The following is a 12,752-nucleotide window of genomic DNA, read 5'->3' on the forward strand; positions in this document are numbered from 1 at the left end:
TGTACTCCAACCTGGGTAACAGAGCGAGACCTTGTCTTTAAAAGAAAATGGCCTACTGATCCTGTGGCAATCAAATAATCATAGGAGATAATAGTTGCTCTTAAATTTGGGTGCTGTTTTTGTGCATAAGCACTCATTTTATCAGAGCTAATTGGTTAAATGGGAACTGTTGAAACTTAAGAAATTTCTCCCTTCGCACATTTGAGTGCTTACTTTGAACCAGAATACTATACTAGGTGTGGTTACAGGAATGAATAGGAAATAAAATAGTTTCTGCCTGCAAGGAGCTGTCAGTGTAATTGGGAAGAGGTGGATACAGCCCGATTATGTTCAAAGTTGTTAAGCATAATTTTAATGCTAAAATTTCCACAACGAAGGTGGAAATTTAGTACTGTTGGAGTCCTAGGATTGTAGCTAATCAGTTAACCTAGAAGAATATGGGGAGCCTTCACAGATGTAGGGTCAGGAATTGGTTTATATGCCATTTGTCTTATAGCTTTTGAATTTAGATAGTGCTAGAGTCATCAAAAGTGATGTGAGAATAACCCCTGTAAGTATTGAATTATAAAAGATTCAAGGCTGGGTGTGGTGGCTCAGGCCTGTAATGCCAGCACTTGGGAGGTCAGGGCAGGTGGATCACTTGAAATCAGAAATTCAAGACCAGCCTGGCCAACATGGCAAAACCCCAGCTCTACTAAAAATACAAAAATTAACCAGGCATGGTGGCTTATGCCTGTAATCCCAGCTACTCAGGAGGCTGAGGCATGAGAATCACTTGAACCTGGGAGGTGGAGGTTGCAGTGAGCTGAGATTGTGCCACCACACTCCAGCCTGGGCGACAGAGAGAATCTGTCTCAAATAAAAAATAAAGAAATAAGCCGGGCACAGTGGCTCCTGCCTATAATCCCAGCACTTTGGGAGGCCAAGGCAGGCAGATCACCTGAGGTCAGGAGTTTGTGACCAGCCTGGCCAACATGGCAAAACCCCATCTCTACTAAAAATACAAAAATTAGCTGGGTATGGTGTCACGCGCCTGTAATCCCAGCTACTTGGGAGCCAGGCAGGAGAATCACTTGAACCCAGGAGGCAGAGGTTGCAGTGAGCCGAGATGGCACCATTGCACTCCAGCCTGGGCGACAGAGCGAGACTCCATTTCAAAAAAAAAAAAAAAGAAAAGAAAAGAAAAGAAATATGTAGTACTTAAAAGAAGTTGAACTACTTTCACAGATTCAGCATTCTTAAGGATCTTCAGACACTATTCAGAAGATAGCAGTGGTGGAAAAATGATTTTTTGTTGTTGTTTAAAGACAGCTGGCACATTGGCTGGGTGCAGTGGTTCACGCCTGTAATCCAGCACTTTGGGAGACCGAGGTGGGCGGATCACCTGAGGTCAGGAGTTCGAGACCAGCCTGACCAACATGGTGAAACCCCATCTCTACTAAAAATACAAAATTAGCCAGGCATGGTGGCACATGCCTTTAATCCAAGCTACTTGGGAGGCTGAGGCAGGAGAATTGCTTGAACCTGGGAGGTGGAGGTTGCAGTGAGCTGAGATCTTGCCATTGCACTCCTGCCTGGCCAATAAGAGCGAAACTCAGTCTCAAAAAAAAAAAAAAAAAAAACTAGCATGTTATTTGGGATTGGATATTAGAACCTGGCAATTTTTAATATGATTTTTGGATTAAGCAAATACTAATAGAAAAGCTAATAGTGCTAGTTATTTGGAATTTAAGTTATTAATGGTTTAGATAAATGTTCAGAGTTCAATTTAGAAACAAATAGGAAGAAGGACTTTGAAATAGATGGTATGAGGCCAGGTGCGGTGGCTCACACCTGTAATCCCAGGACTTTGGAAGGCCGAGGCGGGTTTATCACCTGAGGTCAGGAGTTCGAGACCAGCCTGGGCCAACATGGTGAAAGCCCACCTCTACTGAAAATACAAAAATTAGCTGGGCATGGTAGTGGACACCTGTAATCCCAGCCACTTGGGAGGCCGAGGCAGGAGAATTGCTTGAACCCAGGAGGTGGAGATTGCTATGAGCTGAGATCGGGCCATTGCACTCCAGCCTGGGCAACAAGAGTGAAACTCCGTCTCAGAAAAAAAGATAGTATGTTCTGAGTGGAAACATCTATAGTGTAAGAATTCACCTAGGTTGTTTACAGTGGCAAGGTAGGAATGAGGGTATTAAAATAGCTGATTATCCTTCAGGTCCTAAAGGTAATAAAACTGAAATAGGAGATTTACAAGTACAATGTGATAGTACTAGAGAAATTTGGGATCGTTAAAATGGTTTCACTCAGTAAGGGAATCTAACTGGTCTTAGAGTAATAGCAGTAAATTGGATAACTCAGAAACAAAATCTAGAATGATGGTAACATTGTTTATGTTCATTGCACAATCATCTGGAAATTTAAGAGGCAGAGCTCTGTTTTGGTCGGGAGACCTAACTCAAGAGCATTATGATTATACATGAGTCAGCTGCATTCAAAGGCCAGCATTCTAGTCCTTAGTTTAAGCCTTGGAAATCAAGTGTTTCTGTTCTAACTTCTACTGAAAGGAAACTTCACCTGTCATTGTATACATTGAAGTGTTCTGACTCTTACTTGTAATCAATAGTCCTCTGTTATTTTATGGGCCTTTTTTTAGTGTTTGTTTTGTTACCCATGCTTGAAAGTTATTAAAACTTGATCTTGTTTTGGGAGTTTTACCCTTTAAGTTCCTCCTCTAACATGATAATTCTCATGCTAGATAAGAAATGTACATTGTCAGTTCCCTGGTAACAGCTGGGATGTCCCAATCAGAATGGTGACTTTAGTTTGGCATCTGATAGAATGGGTGGTCATGGTGAGGGAGAACCAAGGAACTCTGGTAAACTGAATAGAAGAAGTGAAGGAAGTGGATTTTTTTCCCCTGCATTCTCAGAAGTAGTTAAGATCATTAAAGAAAAGAAAATTTCCTCTGGAAGGCAGCATTATTACATAATAGAAGTTTCATTTTATCTCACACAGCTCAAAGAAAATGAACGGCACCCTGGACCACCCAGACCAACCAGATCTTGATGCTATCAAGATGTTTGTGGGCCAGGTTCCAAGGACCTGGTCTGAGAAGGACTTGCGGGAACTCTTCGAACAGTATGGTGCTGTATATGAAATCAACGTCCTAAGGGATAGGAGCCAAAACCCTCCTCAGAGCAAAGGTCAGGGCTTTGGGTTTTGGTTTATCTTATTTTTCCCACTGACTCTCAGAGCAGGTGAGGGCTTTGGGTTTTTGACAGGATACAAAAAATTGGTTTTTTATATGTAATTTCTTTCGTATGCATTCTCTCTGTCATTGCCAGAATACTCCTGTCTGTCTATCTGTTGGAAAAAATCTGTCGTTTTATAGTAGTAATATCTTGTAATCCAAATATATTTAATGGCTTTAAAAAGTTAAGATGTTAGCATGAGGATAATTTGTAAATTGGATCTTGGGCAGTGCTTTGTGAGGGCTCTAAATTTAAGAGACAGACTCACGTGTCTCATTTGACCTCGGGAACAGAATGACGAAGATAAAATTGAAGTAAACCACATAAAGTTATCTTTAGTGTTTGGGCTAGCATAAGCTGAAAGAGAAAAACTGTCCACATACCCGTAGGTTTCTTGTTAGTATTACAGAGGCCTTGCAGGATGATTTATCAAATAGAAAGGATTTGTTTAGGCAGCTTGTTTGCTGTTGCCACAAAGTGAACAGGAGAAGAAGAAAGGTGGAGCTGCTTCCAGAATTGCCTAGCAGAGTGGAAGTTTCACAGGACTGATGGTAGATAGGTACTAACTTTGCCCCATATACACACAGACCTGTTCTTATTTTCCATTTTACCAGTTTTCAGGTAATTCTCTGTGAAAGCTTTCCAACAGTGCAAATGTGAGCAAACATGATTGTCATAGTGAAACCAGCTTAATAGCAGAGGATCTAGAAGCAGAGGAATTACTTTCTCTTTTTGGCATAGTTAACTAAAAATATAAAGTATAATAGTTTCTGAACATGACTGGCAATATAACCTTCAGTAATTTATAATTCTAACTGCTGCAGCATTATTAAAAAAAAAAAATCTATGTTGTATCTCATGAGAATATGGGAGTGTCAGAACGTTTAAGCCCAAGATTTACAAGATATACTTCCTCTCCTCCTACCCTAAATAAAGATTCAAAGCACAAAATCTACAGATCTGAGGCAGCACCATGTGCTTTTAGAAGCTTAATTATATTTGATGAGAACCAAGAGTCCAGAAAAAGATGTTAAGAGGTGCTTGCTCTTAAGTCATTTTATAATTTAATAAGTGATAATTATGTTTGAGGCATATGGTAGAATCTGGCTACGAAGTAGGGAGTGGTTTATTCTGAGAGAGCAGGGAAAGAAAGAGTTCCTGGTAGACTACAGGCTGCAAAAGTATAGAGCCCCATCTGTCTTCTTGTCTCATATACCACCTGGTGTTCCAAGTAGGGTAGCTTGAGTCAAATGGCACATGACCTTTCTTTATAAGAGAAGTCATCTTTTCCAGAGAAGTTATATGAGCAGCTAAGTAAGATGGTGTAACTAGGAGGAGACTAAAACAATAAAGTGTATAGAAAATAATCTTATTCCCCTGCTAGATATTCATATTCATTCCTTTCCACTGCCCTCCCCCTCTCTCTAATTTTAATAAACCCAGCCCTCTTTGAAGATCTGATATGTCAGTGGAGGAAGGGTTGCTGTAGGAATTCTCTGCTTTCGAAGTTTTATTTTATGAAATCTTATTTATTGCAGGGTGCTGTTTTGTTACATTTTACACCCGTAAAGCTGCATTAGAAGCTCAGAATGCTCTTCACAACATGAAAGTCCTTCCAGGGGTAAGAAAGCTCCCACTAGTAAATGGAAATGTGGTAACTTTGATATATGGGATATACTTACACATATCAGGCACACACTGAAAACCATTTTGGGGAAAAGGTAATTTCCGCAGGAATTGATGTAAAGGAAGACATAAAGGGAGCACTTCAAAGATTACCTGACAGTAGTTCTCTCTCAGCCAAGAGTCTTGTGTATTTGACTTCTTGACTCACCTTTCATTTTCTGGGGAAAGATCATGAAGCAGACATGAGTTCAGAGAGAACTCTTTAAAGCTCTAGTTCTGGTACTTTAGAGTCTGTATGTATTTCTGAATGCCATTAATATATAGTGATAATAATCATATTTTTCCTTTTTAGATGCATCACCCTATACAGATGAAACCTGCTGACAGTGAGAAGAACAATGGTAAGCAAATGTATACACTCTTCCCCTTAAGATTTTCTGCCTAGGCCAGGCGTGGTGGCTCACACCTGTAATCCCAGCACTTTGGGAGGCCAAGGCTGGTGGATTGCTTGAGGCTGGAGTTCGAGACCAGCCTGGCCAACATGGTGAAACCCCGTCTCTGCTAAAAATACAAACATTAGCTGGGTATGGTTGTGCATGTCTATAATCCCAGCTTCTCAGGAGGCTGAAGCATGAGAATCTCTTGAACCCAGGAGGCGGAGGTTGCAGCGAGCCGAGATCATGCCAGTGTATTCCCGCCTGGGCAACAGAGTGAGACTCTGTCTCAAAAAATAATTAAAAAAAAAAAGATTTCTGGCCGGGCGCGGTGGCTCAAGCCTGTAATCCCAGCACTTTGGGAGGCCGAGACGGGCGGATCACGAGGTCAGGAGATTGAGACAATCCTGGCTAATATGGTGAAACCCCGTCTCTACTAAAAATACAAAAAACTAGCCGGGCGAGGTGGCGGGCGCCTGTAGTCCCAGCTACTCGGGAGGCTGAGGCAGGAGAATGGCGTGAACCCGGGAGGTGGAGCTTGCAGTGAGCTGAGATCCGGCCACTGCACTCCAGCCTGGGCGACAAAGCGAGACTCCGTCTCAAAAAAAAAAAAAAAAAGATTTCTGCCTAGTTTATTTGCTTTTCTTAGGATATCTGAATGGAATTGTGCTTTAAGTAATCCGTTGTCTGAGTTGTGTCAGTTTTTTCTTTAAAGTCTGATAAATAGAAAAACAGAGTTGACAGAGAAATATTATAAGAACATTGTAGAATGAACTGGAGTATACTTGGTCAGTATAATATCTTTTGGACAGGAATGAGGGGGCAAAATGAACAAATTAGGAAGGAGAACTTAATTCTCAGGAAAATAGTCAAGTCTGGGTGACGTAGCTCATGCTTGTAATCCCAGCACTTTGGGAGGCCAAAGAGGGCGAATCACCTGGCCAACATGGTGAAACCCCGTCTCTACTAAAAATGCGAAAATTAGCTGAGTGTGGTGGCGCATGCCTGTAATCCCAGCTACTCAGGAGGCTGAGACAGGAGAATCGCTTGAACCCAGGAGGCGGCGGTTGCAGTACGCTGAGATTATGCCACTGCGCTCCAACCTGGGCAACAGAGCAAGACTGTGTCTCAAAAAAAAGAAAAAAAAGTCAGAAAAGTAGACAGTTACACTCACTGAAAGGTGTGTTCTCTTCCACTTGTCATATCAAGTAAGTGTGAAAACCTCTTCTTTCTTTAGTAGTGTTGCTAGTAAGAGCAAACAATGCTGGCTGGGCACAGTGGCGCACACCTATAATCACAGCACTTTAATAGGCTGAGGCTGGAGGATTGTTTGAGCCCAGGAGTTTGAGACCAACCTTGGTAATAAGAGTGAGATCTCTCTGCAAAAAATTGACTGGGTGTGGTGGTACATACCTGTGGTCCCAGCTATTCAGGAAGCTGAGGTGGGAAGATTGCTTAAATCCAGCAGGTCAAGGCTGCAGTGAGCCATGATCATGCCACTGCACTTCAACCTGGGTGACAGTGAGACTCTTGTCTCAAAAAGAGCAAACAATTACAAAGGACTAGGGAAGATGCCAAGTACTTTGCATTTAATAGCAACAGCTACCCTTTGAAGTAAACCTGATTATTCCTATTAGTTAGATGAGGAAACAGGCACAGAATGGTTAAGTAACTTTCACAAGATTACAAAGCTACCATATTTCATCTAAATGCTTCTAATTATAATTTTAAGATAATGTTGGTTATAAGGAGAGATGTGAAGCCGGGCATGGTGGCTCACGCCTGTAACCCCAGCACTTTGAGAGGCCGAGGCGGGTGGATCACCTGAGATCAAGAGTTCAAGACCGGGCCGGGCACGGTGGCTCAAGCCTGTAATCCCAGCACTTTGGGAGGCCGAGACGGGCGGATCACGAGGTCAGGAGATCGAGACCATCCTGGTTAACACGGTGAAACCCCGTCTCTACTAAAAAATACAAAAAACTAGCCGGCTGAGGTGGCGGACGCCTGTAGTCCCAGCTACTCGGGAGGCGGAGGCAGGAGAATGGCGTGAACCCGGGAGGCGGAGCTTGCAGTGAGCTGAGATCCGGCCACTGCACTCCAGCCTGGGTGACAGCGCGAGACTCCGTCTCAAAAAAAAAAAAAAAAAAAGAGTTCAAGACCAGCCTGACCAATATGGAGAAACCGCGTCTCTACTAAAAATACAAAATTAGCCAGGCATGATGGTGCATGCCTGTAATCCCAGCTACTCAGGAGGCTGAGGCAGGAGAATCGCTTGAACCCGGGAGGCAGAGGTTGCGGTGAGCCGAGATCACGCCATTGCACTCCAGTCTGGACAACAGGAGCAAAACTCTGTCTCAAAAAAGGAAAGAAAAGAAATGTGAAAAATATGAAAAACAAATGTGTGTCTTGGAATCTGTAAAATGTGGTATGAAGGCACAGAGCCAGGATTCAAACCCAGGCGGTCTGGCTCCCGAGTCTGTGCCACATTGCCTCTTTTCATAGTAATATTCAAGTCTTTTGTGTTTTACTCTCTTAGCAGTGGAAGACAGGAAGCTGTTTATTGGTATGATTTCCAAGAAGTGCACTGAAAATGACATCCGAGTCATGTTCTCTTCATTTGGACAGATTGAAGAATGCCGGATATTGCGGGGACCTGATGGCCTGAGCCGAGGTAGATACAGTTTTAGCTTTTAAATAATCTTTTGGTTTTTTTATTTTGGTTTGGTTTGGGGTTTTTTTTTGGAGACAGGGTCTTGGTCTATCTCACCCAGGCTGGAGTGCAGTGGTGCCTTCACAACTCATTGCAGCCTGAACCTCCCAGAATCAGCCTCCTGAGTAGCTGGGACCACAGGCATGTATCACGACACCCAGCTAATTTTTAAATTTTTTAGAGAGAGAAGGTTTCCCTGTGTTGCCCAGGCTGGTCTTGAACTCCTGGACTCAAAGGATCCTATCATCTTGGCCTCCCATAGTGCCGGGATTATAGGTGTGAGCCACTGCACCGGCCTTGGAATCTTTTTAATTGGACCAGTGGAAACTAGCCACAGTGATTCCCTAGCCAACATGGTCCGGTCAAGATAAAGAGGTTGGGCCTGCTGCTTCCTGCTGTGTATCTATGTCCTGTCTTGACTCCTCCTATCAGTTCATTCTTTTTGTCTCCTAGCCCCTCTAAGGAGTCTACATTCTATATTTCATTGTCATGTATTAAAATTTTCTCTTTTGGTGCTTTGCAAGATTCTTGATGCCAAAATGGAAATATTTTCTTCTCCCATTTTCTTTTATTTTCAAGAGGAACTAGAGGATATGATTCCTCCTTTCTCCTGATAGGCATTTTTTTTTTCTGTCAGTGGTTCTCTGTTTTTTCATTATAGCACATATCACCCTGTTGCAACATACTAGCACATGATCCCCTGAAAACAAGGACTGTGTCTGTATTGCTAGCATGATAGTCAGCACATAGTAGATGCTCAATTAATGTCTGTCAGAGAAATGAATGAATGCATGAGTTACTGACTCTTCTCTTACCAGGTTGTGCATTTGTGACTTTTACAACAAGAGCCATGGCACAGACGGCTATCAAGGCAATGCACCAAGCACAGACCATGGAGGTAGGGAGCAGATAGGTGATGGGGAAAATTTCTCAGCTTGGGAATGCTGGGACAGTTGGCTATTAAAGTCCAGCAGCATATGCAGCATCTGATTGCCCAGAAAGTTAAACAGCCAACATCTTAAAGTTAAAAACCACTGATTTCTTTAAAATTAACATACTGGAAATGCTCTCCCCACCCCTTTTTTTGAGATGGGGTCTGTCTTTGTCACCTGGGCTGGAGTGCAGTGGGAAGATCATGGCTTACTGCAGCCCCAGCCACCCAGGCTCAAGCGATTCCCCCTACCTCTGCCACCCAAGTAGCTCAGACTACAGGTACACACCAGCACGCCTGGTTAATTTTTGTATTTTTTTAATAGAGACAGTTTTGCCATGTTGCTCAGGCTGGTCTAAAATTCCTGGGCTCAAGTGATCCGCCCACCTCAGCCTCCCAAAGTGTTGGGATTACAGTCTCTTGTGTCTAGCATGAGGAGAATCATTTGGCAATGAATGAAATTAGAATGTAACCTGCATGCCATCCAAAAGGAAGATTTTTTTCTTTTCCCAGGTGGAGGAATTTGACCCCTTTGGTTTTGGTCTTTTCACAGGGTTGCTCGTCACCCATGGTGGTAAAATTTGCTGATACACAGAAGGACAAAGAACAGAAGAGAATGGCCCAGCAGCTCCAGCAGCAGATGCAGCAAATCAGCGCAGCATCTGTGTGGGGAAATCTTGCTGGTCTAAATACTCTTGGACCCCAGTATTTAGCAGTGAGTCTTTGTGGTTTGCTTTCTGCAGACTGTGCAAGCTCCCAGCTGTTTCTTCTTCTGCTGTCCCTAGCTAACAAACACAGTGGCATTTACAACTTTTGGCATATAGAAATTATATGTAAAAATTCAGGTAGTACTATTTCTTTTAGTCCTGTTAGTCTCTCTCTCTCTCTCTCTCTCTCTCTCTATATATATATACATATATATATATATGTATGTCTCTGGACATGCATCTCTGGTTATATCTTGAGGCTTTTGCTGCAACTGAAGTGGATTCCTGGTTTCCCATTTTAAAGATTTAGAAACATCTTGTGTCCTTACTTCCAAGAAAGAAATTCCTTAGGGAATCTCAGCCACCAGTGTCTTTCTCCATATCTCTTTCTACCAGATGTAGAGGGCATCATTAAAATCCTTATTGAGTCTTTCCTAAAGAGTATGATAAATGTTTCTTTCAGCGGACTTGAGAGATCAAGAGATTTTTTTTTTTTTTTTTTTTTTTTTTTTTGCTTTATTTATTGATTTATTTTTTGTAACGGAGTCTCACTCACTCTGTTGCCCAGGGTGGAATGCAGTGGCACAATCTTGGCTTACTGCAACCTCCGCCTCTGGAGTTCAAGTGATTCTCCTGCCTTAGCCTCCCAGGTAGCTGGGACTACAGACGCACACCATCACACCCAGCTAATTTTTGTATTTTTAGTAGAGATGGGCTTTCACTGTGTGGGCCAGGCTGGTCTCAAACTCACGACTTCAGGTGATTCACCCTCCTTGGCCTCCCAGAGTGCTGGGATTACAGGTGTGAGCCACTGCGCCTGGGTGAAATCAAGAGATTAACATGAACATTTTTAAATGAGCATTACAGGTGTGTATTCAAGTTTACTACATTGTAAATAGACTTCCTTTATTTTGATCTCCCTGTTGTGGTGAGCCAAAAGAAGGTTGTCTAGTCCAAAAGAAGGTCTGGCCCCAACTTGTGATTTAGATTTACTAGGTCTGCAATATATATGTTACAGGGGATTATTAACGGAAAAGAATTGGAGCCAGCACAAGACACTTAAAACCACCCATCTGTGAGTCAAAGAGGAAAAAGGTCATCTTAGGCTATTACTGGTGAAACCACTAGATTTGTATGGATGATACAAAAATATTCCCATAGAAATAGCTAGTATAGTCATTTATTCCTCATTCTTTCAAGTATTATTCTGTATGGAAACAGACAAAAGGCACTGATTTCTGTCTCCCAGTACTGAATTTTGGTTTAGTTCCAGTGGTTTTCATATTTCTGGTATCTTATAAGAAATCCCAGTTTAGGCTGGGCACTGTGACTCACACCTGTAATCCCAACACTTTAGGAGGCTGAGGCGGGCGGATTGCCTGAGGTTGGGAGTTTGAGACCAGCCTGGCCAGCATGGTGAAACCCTGTCTACACTAAAAATACAAAAAAATTGCGTAGGCGTGGTGGCAGGTGCCTGTAATCCCAGCTACTCAGGAAGCTGAGGCAGGAGAATGGCTTGAACCCAGGAGGCAGAGGTTGCAGTGAGCCGAGATTGCACCATTGCACTCCAGCCTGGGCAATAGAGCAAGACTCTGTCTCAAAAAAAAAAAAAAAAAAAAAAAACCCCATTTCATCTTAGCAGGGTGAAGTTTTTTTTTGTTTTGTTTTGTTTTGTTTTTTTTTTTTTTTTTTTTTTTGAGACGGAGTCTCACGCTGTTGCCCAGGCTGGAGTGCAGTGGCGCGATCTCGGCTCACTGCAAGCTCCGCCTCCTGGGTTCACGCCATTCTCCTGCCTCAGCCTCCTGAGTAGCTAGGACTACAGGCGCCCGCCACCGCGCCCGGCTAATTTTTTGTATTTTTAGTAGAGACGGGGTTTCACTGTGGTCTCGATCTCCTGACCTTGTGATCCACCCGCCTCGGCCTCCCAAAGTGCTGGGATTACAGGCTTGAGCCACCGCGCCCGGCCCAGGGTGAAGTTTTTTAAAAAAATATATAAAGAGTGTTTATTTCTTTTTTTTCCTTTTTTTTCTTTTTTCTTTTTTTTGAAGCCTCGCTCTGTTGCCCAGGTTGGAGAACAGTGGTGCAATCTCTGTTCACTGCAACCTCCAACCCCCAAGTAGCTGGGATTACAGTCATGGGCCACCACGCCTGGCAAATTTTTGTAGTTTTAGTAGAGACAGGGTTTTACTATGTGAGCCAGGCTGATCTCAAACTCCTGACCTCAAGTGATTTGCCTACCTCACCCTCCCAGAGTGCTGAGATTACAGGCGTGAACCACTGCGTCCGGTTATATTTCAACAGAATAAATTGTTTCTTAGTGCTGAAAAATTGCTTATACGTTCAGAAAATTCAGAGAGATTTTAGTCATCTGCAGAAATGATGATGCTTTGAAAATGGTCTACATGCTATGCATTTGCTTTTCTTAGAGACTTTTGGAGCCCCCTTTTAGGGAAGGTTAACCTTTTTGTTGTCATTGCCATTACCAGCAAGTACATGATGGCGTATGTTGAGAGCTGTGTTCTCTTTGTTTTGGTTAGACATGATTCTCGCCCTAAGAGCTAACCTCATTTGGAGGGAAAGTCAGGGACCAAGTACAGTATTCACAGTCTACCAGTTAGGACTGAATACATTGCCCAAGGTGTTTGAGAAGAAAAAGCCTGGGTGCAGTGGCTCATGCCTGTAATCCCAGCATTTTGGGAGGTCGAGGCAGGCGAATCACCTGAGGTTAGGAGTTTGAGAACAGCCTGACCAACATGGTGAAACCCCATCTCTACTAAAAATACAAAAATTAGCTGGGCGTGGTGCATACCTGTGGTCCCAGCTACTCGGGAGGTGGAGGCAGGAGAATCGCTTGAACCTGGAAGGTGGAGGTTGCAGTGAACTGAGATTACGCCATTGCATTCCAGCCTGGTGACAGAGTGAGACTCTGTCTTTAAAAAAAAGAAAAAAAAGTAAACGTGGGTGCTAGTCGACTGTGTGATAGTACATCATCATTAATTATGAGGTTCTTTCTAGACTCTGTGGACTTGAATTAGCGAGGCTCTACTGTCCTGGAGGAGTTGGTTTTAATCTTTTTATCCTTTGAGAAGTGGTGGGAAA

At 43.0% G+C, this 12,752-nt stretch overlaps 1 protein-coding gene across 50 annotated transcripts in view; it reads left to right on the top strand.

The window, feature by feature from the left end:
• Nucleotides 1-12,752, top strand: part of LOC105471691 (CUGBP Elav-like family member 1) — a 93,979-nt gene that overhangs the window by 66,274 nt on the left and 14,953 nt on the right. For all 50 annotated transcript variants that reach the window (XM_024789707.2, XM_071074660.1, XM_071074662.1 and 47 more), the window contains 6 exons: nucleotides 3,010-3,197; nucleotides 4,784-4,866; nucleotides 5,224-5,272; nucleotides 7,842-7,976; nucleotides 8,834-8,913; nucleotides 9,500-9,661. In XM_024789707.2, the coding sequence (XP_024645475.1) occupies nucleotides 3,020-3,197; nucleotides 4,784-4,866; nucleotides 5,224-5,272; nucleotides 7,842-7,976; nucleotides 8,834-8,913; nucleotides 9,500-9,661 (687 nt within the window). In that variant the 5' untranslated portion in view covers nucleotides 3,010-3,019. The remainder of the gene's footprint in view (nucleotides 1-3,009; nucleotides 3,198-4,783; nucleotides 4,867-5,223; nucleotides 5,273-7,841; nucleotides 7,977-8,833; nucleotides 8,914-9,499; nucleotides 9,662-12,752) is intronic.

Source organism: Macaca nemestrina, chromosome 12 (assembly GCF_043159975.1).
Source record: "Macaca nemestrina isolate mMacNem1 chromosome 12, mMacNem.hap1, whole genome shotgun sequence".
NCBI lineage: Eukaryota > Metazoa > Chordata > Mammalia > Primates > Cercopithecidae > Macaca > Macaca nemestrina.